This window comes from Onychostoma macrolepis, chromosome 21 (genome assembly GCF_012432095.1).
Source record: "Onychostoma macrolepis isolate SWU-2019 chromosome 21, ASM1243209v1, whole genome shotgun sequence".
Taxonomy (NCBI): domain Eukaryota; kingdom Metazoa; phylum Chordata; class Actinopteri; order Cypriniformes; family Cyprinidae; genus Onychostoma; species Onychostoma macrolepis.
Genome location: NC_081175.1, coordinates 978,846 through 998,616, shown reverse-complemented (window position 1 = coordinate 998,616; position 19,771 = coordinate 978,846). Strand labels below are relative to the sequence as shown.

Below are 19,771 nucleotides of genomic sequence, written 5' to 3'. Positions count from 1 at the left end.
AGGGTCTACGTCTAACGTGAGTGAACTAAATAAATAAGGAATCTCGTTTGAATGCATTAGTGTGGCATGCCGACCGCTTAACTAAAAATGAGTCTTTTTTTCACAACAAGGACAGAAAGATCGTGCTCATTTGTTAACACCTCCTCCTGGTTAATACGTAACATCACAGAACGAATCAGCGAACAAAACTGAACAAATCTTTTTAGTGAACCAATTCAAATGACTCAACAGAGTCTTTTTTAGATTTTCTTTTTTTCATCAGAATCCAGTTCAGAAGACACTGAAGAAAGCAGTTTTGTTTCCTAAAACAAAAGCGTCTCTAATGAAACAAACTCAGAGAAGACAATGTATCAGTGCATCACAGACAGAACGAGAAGGAAGAACTTAAATACACAAGGTGATCAAACTCAAATGAAGAACAGGTGACGACTCGTTAATTAGAAACCATAGTAACAAACAAGGAGCGGAAACTAGAACAAGGGAACACAGACCATAATAGAACCAAATGAAAACTAAACCAAAAACAAGCAGTTAGTCAATTGTCTTCCAACTAAACTATATTCTCTTCTCTAACTCTGTTCCTTCAATTAATTCCTTTTCAAAATGTTTGCTGATTAAATTGCATGACGTTTAGAAAGCAGTTCCTTCTTTTCATTTCAGTATTTCAATATTTTGTTTGTATATTCTGCACAGTGTATTATTAAGAGCTGTATGATTGAACAAATCTGACAATTGTTTTTATTTCTCTCTTCTGTTCTTCATATTATTTTACCTAACCCTTTTTTCGAAGGATATAATAAAACCATCTACCTGTTCTATCCTCCTTCTATTGCTTTTGCCATGTGTTCCCCATTCGTTGTTTAATTATACTCTTCATACTATACTCTTATTATATTCTTTTCTTCGTCTATCTCTGTCTTTGTACTCCCATCTGCCGTCTCATTTTACACGATGAAGTGGTGCTCATAAAAATGTAATCCCATCAACTGAATCAACATATTTCCATAAGGATGTCTGCTCTGCATTTAGCGTGTTTCAAGGACAGTGTTGCCAACTTATTCTCAGGTAAAGTTGCTAAAAGCAGGTCGTTTTGTTGCTAAATGACGTTGTGACATCATTGGATGGTGACGGTGCATTATTTAAATTTATAGAATAAAATTTGAAATATGTTCATTTAGATTTGTTTGTAAAAAATAATAAAAACATTTAATATTAATATAAATTATTTGTAAAAGTAATACACATATAAACACATTTATTTATTTATTTTTAAACCTGGCATTTTTTGAAAAGTTGCACATTATTAACAATTACAGTTTTAAGCAGTGCATTGGATAAAATTAAACGCTACACTCTGAGAAAAGTCCATAAAATTAGGGCACAGTGTACTGTGTTAATATGAAGGAATTTCTGTATAAATTTTTTAACAGCATTTTACCTGTATTTTAAATTACACATTGCATTTTGATAGATTTTGTTCAATAGTTTCTTCTTTTTGTGTGGTTAAGAGGAAAGTTGCATGCCTTTTTTTTTTTTGTAATCATTTGAGTCACTTTTCAAAAGTTGCCAAATACATTTTAAAAATAGCTATATTTGTTGCTAGGGTAGTCTGAAGAGTTGCCAAATCTAGCAACAAAATTGCTATATTGACAAACACTGTTCAAGGATCCTGTGTTACCAGGGTTAACTGTATTTTAGCCAAACCCCAACAACTAACCTTAACTTAAACTGTGTGACCGTGAAGTGACTTGTGGTGACCCATACTCGGAATTTGTGCTCTGCATTTAACCCATCCCAGTGCACACACACAGTTTACAAACAGTTTACACTGTTCATCATGAGAAAATGACTGCAATACCACAAACTGAGAGTATTATTATGCATTATCTAAGACTACCAGGCTTGCAGGTTATTCTTGTATCCCCCTGCTCTCCTCTGGGCGCTTCTCTCTCCTCTCCAGCTGGTGGCAGTAATGCAGCTGAGCTGCTCTACACACCGACATTAAACCGTAGAAGAAGAAGCCTGTCAAACACAAGCTCCTCCCATCCGGCCTGCTGTGAGATTGCAGTTGTCTACTGTAGAGCTGCTTTGGAAATAGAGCAAGGTACGTGTTTTGTAAGTTGATATCTTAACAGATAATTAAAAAAGGAAAGAACTGAACTAAACCGCCGTTTGGACCGTAGTCGTAAGGTGACACTAGTTATTAGTTTGACGTTCGCTGGATATTCTCCGGCGCTCTTAAGGGATCGTCTGGAAATTCCACCCTTAATACAAAACGTAAGCCAGGTCCAATCTGTATTAGGACACAGCTTTTATTAAGCACTGCATATAGTGCTGTCAAACGATTAATTGCATCCAAAATAGAAGTTTTTGTTTACATAATAAATATACATACAGTATATATTTATTTATAATCATAATTAATATTATATATATGTGACCTGATCCAGCAAAATGAGTCGCAGTGACCCAAACTTCAAATTTTGTGTGTCAATGGAAAGAGGAGACCATAAGCTCAAAGACCAAAGTCATACCTTTAATGGTTTTAAAGATATACCCATTTGAATTATGGTCGTCTGCCCTCTTTTTCTAATCGAAAACCTGAGAAAATCACTGTTTTTGCCTATTGTTGTTGATATCTTTCAAAATCCATTGCATTTAAAGGGATAAACTATTTATTTTACAGCTTAATTTGACCAAAGACATTTGTATATATGTATATATATATATATATATATATGCTATTAAACCAGGCTGAAGCTCAAATTATTTTAAAGTATTTATTTGAATAAATATTTTAAAAGGCACTTTTACAAAGATTTACTAAAATCAGAAAGATTGAACAGGTGCTACATTTTTGCTTGAGAGAGAGTGTGTGTCATTGTGTGTGTGTGTGTGTGTGTGTGTGTGTGTGTGTGTGTGTATCCTTGACTGTCACCTCACGTGGACACGCTCATGTGTCACAGAGAGAAAGCGTGTGAGAGAGTGGTTGAGTGACTGAGTTTAACGCTTTGGCGACTTGCTCTCTTTTGACAGCGACATTTCTCAAATTAATAAACAGAACTACGCACAGTATACTACACTACACTATACTACACTACACAGTACTGAACTATCTTTCTGAGGAGATCTGCTAGCTTGTTTACACAGAGCGCTGCTAGTCTGACGGGAGGATGGCTGGACCAATCGCGTGCCGGTCAGTCGAAACGGGGCTTCCCACTGACAAATGATCAGCGTTTATGTAACTGTTTGTGTACATTTCTAAGCTTTTTAATTGGTTTTATACAACGTTTAAGACCATATTTGGAGAGCAGCGATAGTGACGTTTCAGGGAATACCCGGAATATAGAGAAATGCTCAGAAGTGACGAGAAGAGTTGAGAAAAGCAATGTTCATTTCCAGCGAATTTCAACTTTAATAGTCATTTAAATGCCTTTACTCAATTATCTGGACTACGAAACTTTGGGAGATTATTTTTGAATGTCTGTTCTTTGAAATTAGCTAAAAAAAGAAAAATTGATTTTTTTCATTGTTTTTCCACATTATCAAGTATCACAGTATCTTAAAATTCATTTCGCCAGAACGGGTCACACATAAATATATTTAATATACAAACAACATATTTTTCTGAAATATATACATGCATGTGTTGTATTTCTATATACATGATATATATAAACAGTACACACGCATATATTATGTAAACAAAAACTTTTTTTTTTTTAATTTACCATTTTCACAATAGATTTTTAGCATAATTTATAAAATATTGCAAATGTTTTGTGCAAATGTGTAATGGAAACACACCTTGTGTGGTTAGTACGAGTACAACAACTTTTCTAAAATAATTATTATATTAATTATAATAATAAATATTTCACCTTATTCTAAAACAATTGATTACTATATTTGTATAAAGCGAGGTATTGGCAAACATTCCCCTGTAAGAAGGCAGTGTGGTTAGTAGTACAACAATTATATAACACACAGGTGAATTATAGTGTTTTTTGTTCTAAAATAATTATTATTTCTAATAATGAAGGGAGGTATTTGGCCCAAATCTTCCAATAAAATGGAAGAATTCCAATAAAAGGATAAGAACATATAAAAAATATATGTTCCGAAGATGAACGAAAGTCCTGTGGGGTTGGAATGACATGCCGGTGACTAAATGATGACTTAATTTTGTATGATCTCTCACCTGGACGTCAACGACGTTTTAACGAAGCGATTGGAGTTTTGAGACGGTCCCTTACGCGCCATGCGCTATGATTACATGTAAGAACATTCTTGACGATAAATATCCAGCTATAAGCACCAGATTTGAGTATGTTCGTATACCATAGTTGAATATTATGAAACTTACTGCGCTATTGATGTCTTTCCAAGACTGTCAGCTGTCTAGAACAGAAGGAGAGAACAAATATACCGCGCGTAACGTGAAACTAACTACGCTGTTTGACAGCAATTTAGGCAAGTGCGTCATATTTGGCAATGCGTTTTTCTTCATATTTAGTCGGAAATATTTCTGAACACATGTCTGGCCAAAACCAAGTCGTATTTCAAGCGGAAAACTCTGTATAATAAACAAGTTGCCGAGTTGTGACGTCGGAAGGGGCGTGTCCGTTTGAAACACGGCGGAAACAATGTTGCAGTTCTTCCCCGAAATCACATACTATGCTCTAAAATATCCACATGTTGTTTTTCTCTGCTGTGTTTGAAAGAGCATACATATGTAATGTAAGCTATTTCAGTTTAGCTCATGTAACACTGAAACCTCTCAGCTGATGCACACCAGTCCAGGAACACTCTCATTGTTTGGTTTAGTTTAGGCTTTTTCTGGATTATTGCTCTGATTTGAATGCATAACACATGATGAGTATAAAGTAGGAGCTTCCCTCCCAGCTGAGGGCACTATTAGTATATCAGACATTGATTTCCAGTTGCTCTTTATCTAAGATTTATCTGTTCACTTATACAGTTTAGTAGATGCAAGAACCCCAGCACAGTTAGCATCTTCTGTCTTGTTGAATGTCCTGTAAACAGAGCAGGGTTTATTAATGTTTGTTCATGTAATGCAGGGATTCCCAAACATTTTTGTCAGCCAAACAATAATTTAACAACACATTTGCATGTTTACAGTTAAGTGTCGCTTAATGGTCACATTGACAGTCAGCCTCCAACATTTCTCACATTATTAGAGTTTATTCTCTATAGTTTATAAAACGGTAATAAAATATGACAACGAGTTAAACTGTGTCAGAATAATTTAGCTCAACCGATTACCAAGCAATGCTTCATTTTGTTCAGTCTGTGGTTTAAAAAAGGTTGCATTAGCAATTAAAGAAAAAAAAAAAAAACACTTAAGCAAAACATGGTCAGGTCAAAGTGTCACAATCATTTTGGTCCCAAATTTTACTGGTAGTTCACTGTATGAAGAATTTTTGGGTGTAATATGTCACAGTTTACTTTATTTTTCTATCCTCTCTTACATAAATGAACTTTAGTGTCCTGCACCCACTAGTAAAAAATATCAAAAATTATATCTGATGTCTGAATAATTTTTGGTTTGACTGTATTTCTATTTTTAGTGTTCAAGTGTTTAAATAATTTATTGATTTAATTAATTATTAGCTTTTTAGCAACTCACAAACCCACTGCAGTTCTTACATTAACACCTGTTTGAGAAACCATAGTTTAATGTGATATTTAATGCACTTCAAGTCAAGTCAAGTTGAGCTTTATTGTCATTCCGCTACATGCGGGGCATACAGTGGAACGAAATGTCGTGCCTCACAGGACCACGGTGCTACATAAATACAGGCATACAACAATGGAGTAAGACAATATAAACCTATACACAACTATCCTACTGATAGATTTTGACTATAAATATAAATATACTATCTATAAAAAAGTACCTATACAAACTAAAAAATACAAACTATACGAATGCTTCAGATAAGTACTGTACATGTGCAAGGAGAAGCATTGAGTTCAAGCAGCTGGCTGGGGAACAGTGCAGGATGATTTGTAGTGCATGAGCATGTAAACATACATATATTACTGAGTTCTTTTTGTGGGATTTGTGTACACACAGCAGTGTGTGTGAAAAGTGACTAGTGCGCATAGAGGAGGAGAGTGTGCTACTACAGGTGGTTTGTACAGGCCCACTCACCTGTGTGTAGCACACTTCAAATTGCACGTTACATGTTACAGGAGGTAGGGGTTTGTATGGGGGTTCAGAGAGGAGCGGGTGATTTGAGTTCAGGGCTCTCACAGCCTGGGGGAAAAAGCTGTTGAGCAGTCTGGCAGAGCGGGCTCTGATGCTCCGGTACCGTCTTCCTGATGGTAGGAGCTGGAAGAGACTGTGGGAGGGGTGTGTGGAGTCCTTCACGATACTATTGGCTTTGCTGGAGCATCGTGTGAGGAAAATATCCAGGATGGAGGGGAGAGGGGCACCGATGATCCTTGCAGCTGTGTTCACTGTCCGCTGGAGGGTCTTGCGGTCTGCTGCAGTACAGTTCCCGTACCAGACAGTGATGCAGCTGGTCAGCACACTCTCAATGGTGCCCCTGTAGAAAGTGGTGAGGATGGGTGGAGGGAGACTTGCTCTTTTCAGCCGGCGGAGGAAGTGTAGGCGCTGTTGTGCCTTCTTGGAGAGTGACATGGTGTTGGTGGACCAGGTGAGATCCTCTGTGATGTGCACCCCCAGGAATTTAGTGCTGCTGACTCTCTCCACAGGCGAGCTGTCGATGGTCAGTGGGGGGTGATCACCGGAGTTTCTCCTGAAGTCCATCACAACCTCCTTTGTCTTACTCACATTGAGGGACAGGTTGTTAGTGCCACACCATTCAGCCAGCTGTGCCACTTCCTCTCTGTAGTGCGTTTCATCGTTGTTGCTGATGAGGCCTACCACTGTTGTGTCATCAGCGAACTTGATGATGTGGTTGGAGCTGGACTTGGCAGTGCAGTCGTGGGTCAGCAGCGTGAAGAGCAGCGGGCTGAGCACACAGCCTTGTGGGGCACCTGTGTTCAGTGTGGTAGTGCTCGAGGTGTTGTGGCCGACACGGACTGACTGAGGTCTTCCATGATGTTGGTATAAAAAATGGAATTTATTTTCTCTTTGCTTTTTTATAGCAATATTAGAGAGATCCCAGTATGCTTTGTGTCAAAAATTTAGATTTATTGCCCCTCATAAAGATAAGACCCCCTGTTTTTAACTTTAAAAACGTTTTAAGTTAAATAAAAAGTTAAAACAAACAAAGCATCTGACACCTTATCGCACGAAATGTAAATATTTCGTCTCACGCAGGGGGCAACGAAATGAGAACGGCACAGTGTGTCTGGACGGATGATTAACGACGCGTCGTATCAGATCAAGAGTTGCTGTAAAACATCTGAAGGTGTTTCTGGAGACGCAACTCATTTGCAGTCTGACGAGTTTTTGAGGGGATCTGGCATCGTAAACTTTGGCGTTGCTGTTCATTGATCAAACGACATGCACGTTAACCATTTTATGACATACACCTGCTAGTATGAACTTTGTCAAAAGTTTAGTCTTAAAGTTCACTGTCCGGTCAAAGGATGTGTGCTCTTTTGAAGATTGTATATGACACATAGCTGGTTAAGTTAAAAGTTTAGGTGTAGTTTAGGAAGAAAATACTCAAACATAAACACAAACATACACAAACAATCCCCTACATTTAAACTTTTATGATGTCTTTTACAAATAAAAACTTTTAGCATCACACAGGGTATCTCTACAAGATGATGAAAAGCAGCATGATTAAACAATATAACTATTGTTTTAACAAATAAGCTAAGATTTGTTGTTTTTATATCTCTCAAACCTAAACCATGAACCTCTAAAGCAAGGATTAGAAGCAGTCAAACGATCCTGTGATGAATACAGAGAATTTCTTCATGAATTAGACCTAAATTAGACTGAAAATTAATTGTCATAAGGTTGTTCGCAAGAAAAGTAATTCCTAAACGAGGTGCTACAAATGCCTCACAGAATCTTTACAGCAGATTAGACTCTTTCTCACTTTAAAATGGTATTATTAACCGTGGTGTTTAAATGCGGCATGTTTATTTTCAAAGTATGATGTTTTATTTATTAAAATAAAAACAACTGGTCTATATAGGTTTATTTTACTAAGAATTGATCAAATTATTGACAGAGGAAATAATTCATATAAACGATAAGTCCAACTTATCAACCCCCGCCTGATGTGTCTGACGGTTTGTGACAAGTATCTCACATGCGCGTGTATGCGTTTTAACCGTTATAGCAGGCTAGAACGTTTAAAGATTGACAAAAATCAAAGAGTAAATAAAGTCATTATACTACTAAAATAAAATAAAACAAGACAAACAACATTTTCCTGCGGCTTAGAGGCGATTTTTATAAGAAAAAAATTTAAAACCTAATTTTTAAAAGTGAAAAAAGTCTGGGTTATATAACACGTCAGAAGTCTTAAACTTGACAAAAATAGAAGAGTAAATAAAGGTATTACTAAATTAAGTGCGAATAACTAAAATAAGCAACGTTTCCCTGCGGGTTAGGTAGCCTACTGTTTGATTAAAAGGTAAACACCTCATTTTAAAGTGAAAAGCTTTAGGATGAGTGCCGAATTGTTTCATTAATTAAGAAATGTTAAAGATTTCTTAAAAATAACGTTCGTTCTAATGTTAAAACATTACTTTAATTCTTTTAAATCTTTGCGTTTGACACGCTAGTGCGAGGTTATCTGACGGAGTATAGTCTGCTCTTTCTCTCTTTCTTTCTTTATTTTAGATCACAGTTATTTTTTCCCTTTTTTGTTTAATTTTTGTAACAAGATTTTGACTTTTTACTTAACGAACGTGTCAGATGCTTTTTTGTTTTAGAAGATGGTAAGATGAGTCAACTCTGTATTATTTAAGGTGTAATGTTATGCTATTGTTTTAACTAAGGTGTCAGATGCTTTGTTTGTTTTAACTTTTTATTTAACTTAAAACGTTTTTAAACTAGTTAGAGTTTGTTACAACAACACTAACAAGTCGTTGCTTGTTTTACACACATTTTTTTTCTTGATATGTGTACGTGAAAAAACTCCAATAAAAACTTCCCTTTGTCCCGTTTAACACAGTTTCACAATTTAAAGTTTAAACACATAACAGTCTTCAACGGCCCACACAAAAACACGGTTCCCAAAACATTCATAAATACCTTAGGATCACTGGACGGTAAAAACAGATGCTCATTTAGATGGGTGGGGGCAATAAATCACATTTTTTGACACAAAGCATACTGGGATCTCTCTAATATGGTATGCTTCATGTAAGTTTAAAACAAGTAATCTAAAAAGTAGTCCGAATACATTACCTAAAATGAGTAATGTACCCAGCTTTGTCTGTAAATGATGCATTTTGTCCCATTTTAAGGGTGCACTGAGTATGTTTTACACAAATTTAATTAATAGTAGCCTAGTTGTGATGTATGTTTACAGTGAGTTACACTCAAATGACGTTAAGAATCCACTTATATGTGTCTCTGCAGCACAGAAGCAGTCATAAGCAGCTCAGGTATATCTGTAGCAATATCCAACAATACACTGTATAGCTCAAAATTATCCATTTTTCTTTTATGCCAAAAATCATTAGGATATTAAGTAAAGATCATGTTCCTTGAAGATATTTAGTAAATTTCTTACCGCAAATATATCAAAACTTAATTTTTGATTAGTAATATGCATTGCTAAGAACTTCATTTGGACAACTTTAAAGGACGATTTTCTCAATATTTAGATTTTTTTTTTTTTCAGATTTTCAAATAGTTGTATCTCAGACAAATATTGTCCGATCCTAACAAACCACACATCAATGAAAAGCTCATTTATTCAGCTTTCAGATGTGAAATCTACTCTTATGACTGGTTTTGTGCTCCAGGGTCACGTATTACATCCATGCATTAGATCTGAAAGTGACAGCAGCCCAAGTTATGCAGAGCTGGCAGTGGCAACCTAAAAAAGCTGTTTATTCTACATGCATGTATTTTAGAGTTTATTTGGAGTATTTCCATAGCTCAAGGGTCTTTACGAAACACAAACGTTAATTGCTTGATTTCACGTTAATCGCAGGAATGTTCCAATGTCAGCCGACCAGGAAGCACAAGAAGATGAACTGCTTGCGCTAGCGAGCATATATGATGAAGAGGAGTTTCGCCGGGCCGAGTCAGCGAAGGAGGGCGAGATCCATCTGTGTCTGGAGCTTCCTCCTCACTTCAAACTGCTAGTCAAGGGTCAGAATTTTGCCAGAAAAAGAAAGTTTTAGAATTGTTATCATATGTTAATGTAATATAACTTGTTTGTTTGCTGTTTTTTTAATTGTATTTGTTAATTGTTTTTGCCTTGAAAATAGTCTAATGCTGACATGGCATTACATAAAAATATACTACTACTCATAGTGTCTGTTATGTTTTCGTTGTATTTACAGCACAGAATTCCACAGAGCATCATATCTCGTTTCTACCTCCGCTGGTTCTGGGTTTTGAATTCCCGGCTGATTATCCTTCAGCTTCGGCTCCGGTTTTTACTATAAGCTCCAAATGGCTCACAAGAGTCCAGGTGAGTCCTGTTTAGTAATGTGCTGAAAGGTGTGGGTTTGCATTGTTGTATTTCGCTCTTTTATCATTCTAATTCATTCTTTTTAATTTGTGATATTGAATCAAACCTGTCATAAATTGCTGGATGTGTTCACATCTCTCAGCTGACATACACAGCCGCTCAAAAGTTTGGGATCAGTAAGATTTGTAATGTTTTTTAAAGAAGTTTGTTCTGCTCATCAAGGTTGTATCTATTTGATCAAAAATACAGAAAAAAATGTTATTTTGTGAAATATTATTGCAATTTAAAATAACAGTTTTCTACTTTAATATACTTTAAAATATAATTTATTTCTGTGATGCACAGCTGTATTTCAGCATCATTACTCCGGTCTTCAGCGTCACATGATCTTCAGAAATCATTATAATATGCTGATTTATAATCAATGTTGGAAACCGTTGTGCTGCTTCATGTTTTTTTTGGGGACCTGTGATTTTCATTTTTTTAAGGATTCTCTGATGAATAAAAAGAACAGCATTTATTTAAAAAATAAATTTTGTGTTATAATATACAATGCTATTCAAAAGTTTGGGGTCGGTAATTTTTCTTTCTTTTTTTTTTTTTTTTTTTAAAGAAGTTCATACTTTTATTCAGGAGGGATGAATAAAAAGTCATAGTAAACACTTATATTGTTAGAAAATATTTCTATTTTGAACAAATGCTGCTCTTTTTAACTTTGTGTTCATCAAAGAATCAAAGAAGAAAGTATCACACGTTCCAAAAAACAATATGAAGCAGCACAGTTTCAACACTCATAATAATCAGCATATTAAAATGATTTCTGAAGATCATGTGACGCTGAAGTAATGATGCTGAAAATACAGCTGCGCATCACAGAAATACATTATATTTTAAAGTATATTAAAATAGGAAACCGATATTAGAAATTGCAATAAGATTTCACAATATTACTGTTTTTTTTTTTCCTGTATGTTTGATCGAATAGATACAGCCTTGATGAGCAGAAGAGACTCCCTTAAAAACATAAAAAAAAATTTGTCTGGTAGTGTACTTGACTAAAAAAATAAATCAGTCATAGTTTCCTCACCATTATTGTTATCGTCACTCCATCAGATCACTGCGCTTTGCAGGAGAATGGATGAGCTTTGGGAGGAGAATCAAGGCAACGTGGTTCTTTTTACCTGGATGCAGTTCCTGAAGGAAGAGACTCTGGAATTCCTGGGAATACAGTCACCGCTGGAAATCCAAAGCATTGAGAGTGAATCTGGACAAAAACAAGCGGCGGACGTTTCTGGAGAAAAAAATAAAGCGCAAGATTTAGACCCAAGAGCCGTGCAAGAAGTCGACGCTCGCGCAGATATACTGACTCAGCTGCTGGACTTTGACGAAGCTCAGCAGCAGAAGGTGTTTGATGGGAAGGTGTTCTGCTGCGGCATCTGTTACTCGGAGAAGCTCGGATCCGACTCTCTGCTCTTCAAAGAGTGTCAGCATGTGTACTGCAAGGCCTGCATGAAGGAATACTTTGAGATCCAGATTAGAGACGGAAAAGTCCAGTGCCTTAACTGCCCTGAGCCAAAGTGTATGTCCATGGCCACTCCTTCACAGGTATCTCCTGTCTGCTCTTATATAATTGTGTCTCAGTGTGAGTAGGAAATAGATTATGTAGGGCTTGACAACGAGGCTCTGGGCCAGCTTAAAAGGATAGAATTGTCACAAAAGTTTATCTTTTTTTCACATTTTTAAGTCTGTTTAAATATTCAAGCGATTGTAAAGAAGAGTATCTGTAAGCCTTTAGGAGAAAATCTGATGCATGTCAATATATGGGTTAACTTAACGAGCAGTGAATGGGGGAGTACCACAAATATATTTTTTGCATTCACATTTGCTCAAATAGCAAAAGAAAAACTCCACCATAGTGTTTTCATGATTTAAAAAAAAAAGGAAAAAAATAGACTGAGAACGATGTCAAATTTACCGACCCTCTCGTGTTAGCGTTAACTAGTTTTGTGTAATTTGATGCAAAGGTGATATAATACAAAGTATAGTGTTATAAATGTATGTACAAAAAACTTTTGAGGACTTACGATGCTGATAACCGTCGTCACCTTCTTGTGAAGAGGGTCCATTAGATCTGTGCATTAGGTCTTAAAGTGACAGCAGCGTAATGTACATGCTGCTGTTTATGTCATTAATGTTAATCAACAAATGAAAAAGACAAAGTCACTCACTTGACTGAATAACTTTTGTGGCTTTAATAAGCATTAATCTATGCAGTGAAGAGTGTAGTGTTATTTTATATTTGATTATAGTGCTGGGCGGTATGACCAAAAATTTATATCACGGTATTTTTCAAAATGATACCGGTTTCACGGTATATGACGGTATTTATTTTTTTCATGCATGACCGGGTGTTTACTGATTGAGAGAGAAACTGCAGCAGATTGACTTAGAATGCCCTATTGCACTGCCTGCGTCTGAGTAACAAACAAACAAAAAAAAAAATGCATGATATTAACAGACGAACTATGCTCATATTTATAATCCCAAACAGTCAGTTAGCGGCAGGTGCTTGGAAACGCTGTTTTGTACTCATTTACTGACGAGTCTGCTGCGGTACGGCTGCTGAATGCCGTGCTTCTCTGCCGCTCGCTGCACAGAACAGACGCAGAGAGACGCGACGCTGCGCCGGGAGTCAGATCTCGCGCTGGCGGGGCAGCACTGGAGACATCTTCCAACTGAACCATAGCTAAGGTTTATCCAAAAAAGTCACTAGGTTTGTCAGTTTGTATATTCTATGGAAAAAAGCCGCTAAAAGGGTCTGAAAGTTGAGTGAAAAGAGACCCCTCTCAAACTGTGTCCCGTTCCGAACGTTATTTAAATAACACCAGTATTGCGGTATTTTAAAAATTCATATCATAAGAAAAATAAACACCGGTATTCGGTATGAACCGGTATACCGCCGAGCACTATTTGATTATTACATTTCTGGAGGATATCTTGTTAGACCTCCCTGGAAAAGCAATGTTTATTTTATTTGTATCTTTGTTTTGTTTATTTGTGCTATTGCTTGAAATTTGTTCTTACTTTATTACTGACTGATTATTTATGGAAGCCCATTTCCGCCACTGAATAAAACATTTAAAAGGTAATTGCGACTTTTTATCTCACAATTCTGACCTTTTTTTTCTCATAATTGTGTGATATAAACTCGCAATTCTGAGAACACATCAGTCTTTTTCCCCCCTCAAAACTTATATAAATAAGTATAATGTAAAGTCAGAATTGTGAGATGAGATAAGTCGCAATAACCTTTTTTATTTTTTATTCAGTGGCGGAAATGGGCTTCCATAATTATTTGTCTTTAATAATGTTTGAACTTTAAATTTGTTAGGCTAGTAGTTTTTCCTGTGATATTGAAATTGGAATTGAGAATTACGAAATTTCACTGGTAGTTAGGGGTGTGCGATATTGACGCAAAAAGAACTAGAGTAGAGCGCCATCTGCTGTTAAAATCTTCGCTCAGAATTGATTCCAGAGAGAATCCCGATGCATTCGGAAGAACTCAGAATTGATCCACGAATCGATTCTGCATCGATTTATCGTCGCAGCCCTAATTCTGAATGTAGTTTTAGGTCTGACATCAGTCTGCTTATACAACAGGTGAAACTTCTGGTGGGCGAAGATGAGTTTGCACGCTATGATCGTCTCCTGCTGCAGTCGAGTCTGGACCTGATGGCGGATGTGATGTATTGTCCCCGTATGAGCTGCTGTATGGCGGTGATGGTGGAGCCTGACTCTACGATGGGCATCTGTCCTGCCTGCAGATATGCCTTCTGTACGCTCTGTAAGCGGAGCTATCACGGCCTCTCTCACTGCATAGCGACGGCTGGTAAGATAATGGATATTTACACCTGTTGCAGCTTAAATGTAGCTTGTGTCTAATATTAGTGTATGTGACCCTGGACCACAAAACCAGTCATAAGGGTCTTAATTTTTTGGAAATTAAGATTTATACAAAGCTTTCCATTGATGTATGGTTTAAGATATGACAATATTTGGCCGAGAAACAACTATTTAAAAATCTGGAATCTGAGAGTGGAAAAAAATCTAAATATTGAGTTGTCCAAATGTGCCAATAATATAGTTGTCCAAGTGAAGTTCTTAGCAATGCATATTACTAATCAAAAATTAAGTTTTGAAATATTTACGGTAGGAAATGTACAAAATATCTTCATGGTACATGATCTTAAAGAAGTAGTTCACTTCCAGAACAAAAATTTTCAGATAATGTAAGATGTTCATGTCTTTCTTCAGTCGTAAAGAAATTATGTTTTTTGAACAAAACATTTCAGGATTTCTCTCCATATAATGGACTTCTATGGTGCCCTTGAGTTTGAACTTCCAAAATGCAGTTTAAATGCAGCGTCAAAGGGCTCCAAACGATCCCAGCCGAGGAAGAAAATGACCGGTTATTTTTTAAAACTTTTTTTACATTTTATATACTCTGGGTTCAAAGATCTTGGATGACAAGGGGGTGAGTACATTATCTGAAAATATTTGTTCTGGAAGTCAACTACTCCTTTAATATCCTAATGATTTTTGGCATAAAAGAAAAATAGGTAATTTTGACTCATACAATGTATTGTTGGCTATTGCTGCAAATATACCTGTGCTGCTCATGACTGCTTCTGTGCTGCAGGGACACATATTGGATGCTCAGTGAACAGCATTCTTGCTCCAGAATGTGAAGCACACACACTTTGTTAGTTTGTTTCCGTCTGCAGAGTTCAAAAGCTGTGTCTTTCTTTAACAGATGAGCTCCGTAGTTTGCGGGATGAGTATATTTCTGCGAGCGAAGAGGGGAAGAAGTTCCTTGAGAAGCGTTTTGGCAGGCGGGTCATTCAGAGGGCGGTGGAGGAGTCTTTCAGCACAGAATGGCTGAAGGATAACTGTAAACAGTGCCCTTGCTGTGGCACCAACATACAGGCCAGTACTAAGGATGTGTGCATACTACATATTTTCAGGATTTACGAGCCTGCTCCGATGTATGATTCAGGCAGCTCCATATCCCACAATGCAACGCGATTGTGGCGTCACAGCAGATCGCACTTAACCTACCCCCACATATCATGTATGGGTTACTTTGAGATTGAACCAAATAATTCTTACTTGTTGTGTGATTTTTGTATATTTTGCTAAACTGCAATGCATACCTATAGGCAATGTTTGGGCTTATTAATTTCACTTTTGGTGTGACACTTTACAGCTACCAAAAATATAACTTATTAAAAACCGTTATAAGCAAGCTCATTGCAGGTGACAAAAGGTAACATACTTACATACTTACAAACATACTTGCACTATTTGTACTTAGTTACAAATAGTAACTAAGTAATGAATTTAGTTATTATTAATGGAGTAATGCAATATCGTAATGCATAACTTCTAAAGGTAACTTTCCCCAACACTGCCTATAGGCATATAGAATCCACAAAACCAAAAGTTGATAAGGAAGATCATGGTAAATAATAAATCAACTCCATTCCAAGTAATCAAGGGCTTAGGGTGTTTCAGTTCAACCCATTGCACAACAAAACCAAGAATTATATCAACAAAGAAAGATTAAAAAAAAAAAAGGAAAAAAAAGCATTATATCTTCTGAACGCTAGGTGGTGCTGTTTAAACTAAACAGGCTTCTTCAGGACAAGCTGATGGTGATCTCTACCAAATTGTATGCCAATACACCAAAGCGTTAAGAAAATATCTTAATTGAACAAAAATTGTGAAATGCCAAACAGGCGGTTTGTTCGATCCTAGCAAAAATGGTATCGTCGGCATGACCCAAGAAATCCACAAACATAGACGCATTTTCTGAAAAACATTTCAAGAGTTTTGAGCAAAAATAGCCATTTTTCAGATCTTTTGACCAAATTTAGCAGGTACCAATGAAGTTTTGTTTTGATAAAACAAGGTGTTGTTGCTGAGCACCTCATTCAATTTTAGGTCAACATATTTAATTTCACGAGTCAAAAAATGAATACCAAAATTGTATATTAGGAATGTTTTTGGTCCAGTAATTAAGACCTATAAGTGTAAAAATACTAGTCACTGATGTACTAATAGCAAATATTTCTATCTGTACCTGGCATTCAAATGAAAAACTGCCCCAGAAATCTCTATGAAACAAATTAAAGAGAAACTGTGGGAACCTTCTGCAAACTGGAATCTGATGTGTTGTGCAAAGGTCTGCTCTTTCTGTGTTTTCTGCAGCTGAATGACTCTGCTCTTCTCGTTTGTGCAGAAGGTGCACGGCTGTAATAAGATGACCTGTTCGTCGTGTCAGAAGTATTTCTGCTGGATGTGTCTGGGAGCTCTCAGCAGGGTGAACCCCTACAGTCACTTCAACAACCCCAACTCGCCCTGCTTTAACCAGTGAGTACCGTCTTCAGAGAGCCACTGCATAGTCTTACACGCATCGGAGTGTTTTACTCATAACTGTTTGACATAACCATCTGATCTCTTTATCCACAAGTCATGCATACACTACCAGTCAAAAGTTTTTGAACAGTAAGATTTTTAATGTTTTTTAAAGAAGCCTCTTCTGCTCACCAAGCCTGCATTTATTTGATTCAAAGTACAGCAAAAGCAGTAAAATTTTGAAATATTTTTACTATTTAAAATAACTGCTTTCTATTTGAATACATTTTAAAATGTAATTTATTCCTGTGATTTCAAAGCTGAATTTTTAGCATCATTACTCCAGTCACATGATCTTTCAGAAATCAGTCTAATATTCTGATTTGCTGCTCAAAAAAACATTTATTATTATTATTATTATATTGAAAATAGCTGAGTAAAATTTTTTCAGGTTTCTTTGATGAATAGAAAGCATTTATCTGAAATGGAAATATTTTGTAACATTATAAATGCCTTTATCATCACTTTTGATCAATTTAAAGCATCCTTGCTAAATAAAAGTATTAATTTCTATAATTTCTTTCCCCCACAAAAATGATACTGACTCCAACCTTTTAAATGGTTTAGTGTATAATGTTACAAAAACATTTTTGGATTTTTTAATCTTTCTATTCATCAAAGAATCCAGAAAAAAAAAGTACTCAACTGTTTTAAATATTGATAATGCAGCAAATCAGCATAATAGAATGATTTCTGAAGATCATGTGACACTGAAGACTGGAGTAATGGTGCTGAAAATACAGCTTTGATCACAGAAATAAATTACATTTTAAAATATATTCAAATAGAAAGCAGTTATTCTTAATAGTAAAAAATATTTCACAATATTAGAGCTTTTGCTGTATTTTGGATCAAATAAATGCAGGCTTGGTGAGCAGAAAACTTAACATTTAAAAAAAGTTGACTGGTAGTGTATAGGCCTATATTTGCTGTATGACTGACGGATAATGATTTGCATTAATGAGTGACAAATTCAATTCAATCTTTTATATGAAGGAAACAGTAAGCGGTTAGTAATTTTTTTAATTTATTATTCTTGCACCCAAAAACATGGTCAAAAGGTATATCCATTTCACACAGGTGGGAATATGCATATGCAAATGATATGCAGATGATGTTACGCAGAGTAAAACTCATGTCGTTAGCTCTATATATGGTTATTTCAGAGATGAGACGTGGTGGGGATGCATGAACGTACAATCTTTCACTCTGAAGGGAATTTGGTGCATTTTCTGGTGAATGTTTAGGATGAATTCTACGCAAAGTTTTATGCATGAAGCCCCTGGACTTAAAGTCATGTCTAATAGATTTCAAAAGACTGATAGTTAATGGCTGGTGCACTTGCTTACTGTTTGTTTCTTTCTTTCTTTTCTGCTCTAGATTGTTTCAAGGAATGGAAATGGATGAGGAAGGTTTTGGGAGTGACGAAGATAACTGATCCACTATAAATTAAATGCTTAAAGGATGTTATCCAGGCAGTGTTTTCATGCACATCGATGGACTACAGAACCAGATGCTCAAGACCTGACTAGAGCATCATGCATCTATCCATAGAATTTACTTGCCTTTTTAAGCAAAATATTTTTTAATTTACCCTTTTTTTGCATTTGCATCCATGCAAAAGCATCCCCCTAGCAGATATGTGTGCAAAACTACAGAATATATCCTCTATATTTAGTTTATGAATCCGCTTCCTTTGCTGGAATTGTCTTTTAATAAGATTTCTTGTTTACATCGGTATCCTCACCAGTCATTGTTAATAATATACATTGCATCTTTTGGACAAATGTTGGATGGTTCAGAAATGTAGGATGGATTTGGCAGTAAAATAAATGTTAAATGAGTTCTTGTGGCATGCATACTGTCTTTGGGTGACACGTAATCAAGGTTGTATGGTAAAATGAATACATGTAGAAGGACGAGTTTAGCAGATTGTCTTGACTCAGTATTTACGTAATGCATGATTAGGCATCATGCCGTCTGGATGATCAGTGCACTCTCACCTTTAACACTAATAAAAATGCAGCTTCTTTATCACTTAATACAATGATGTAACCGTTATAATGCTTTTCAGTAGTCTATAACATAACTACACAGACATCACTTGACTATTAGTGAGTGCACTGGTTATCAGAAACTAACAGTGAGCGAAACTGTACAAACAAATCAACCAAAACTACGTCTGGAGTAAAGATTACTTTACTCTGGCGTTACACGGCTTGCCCTCATCCCTCTGATCCTGACAGAAATTGTAGAAAACCTTTTTAGAGAATGAAAATTTTCTTTTGAAACCTGTATGATTTCTTCTGATGAAATACACCATGGAATATAATGGTACGTGTGGGTATAACACAGAAATTACAGCTATAGCCTCAAGCTACACATGACAATTAATGTTAATTAATTAAAGTTAATAAAACGTTTAAATGTGACTATTAATCACCTCTGAGTGTTTGTAATAACTTCTGACTGCGATCCGATGTGGATTTTGGTCAAATGATGAGGCAGAAATATATTATTAGTAATATTTTAGAGGAATTTTATGGGTAAGATATGCAACTTATGTGGGGCATGAAAGAAGAGTAGTGTAACATACTGTTTCCAGAAAGTAATAATATTACTTTTGAAATGAGTAATTAGTAATGAGTAGGGCCTAACATATTATTATTATTAATTTTTTT

The 19,771-nt window shown here is 36.0% G+C and overlaps 1 protein-coding gene across 1 annotated transcript; it reads left to right on the top strand.

The window, feature by feature from the left end:
* Positions 1 to 1,948: 1,948 nt before the first annotated feature.
* Positions 1,949 to 19,016, top strand: rnf14 (ring finger protein 14). Its single transcript, XM_058759151.1, has 8 exons — positions 1,949 to 2,104; positions 10,128 to 10,288; positions 10,483 to 10,613; positions 11,727 to 12,218; positions 14,274 to 14,502; positions 15,427 to 15,599; positions 16,915 to 17,045; positions 18,471 to 19,016. The coding sequence occupies exons 2-8, from the start codon at positions 10,138 to 10,140 to the stop codon at positions 18,526 to 18,528; spliced, it is 1,365 nt and encodes a 454-aa protein (XP_058615134.1). The 5' UTR covers positions 1,949 to 2,104; positions 10,128 to 10,137; the 3' UTR covers positions 18,529 to 19,016.
* Positions 19,017 to 19,771: the final 755 nt, after the last annotated feature.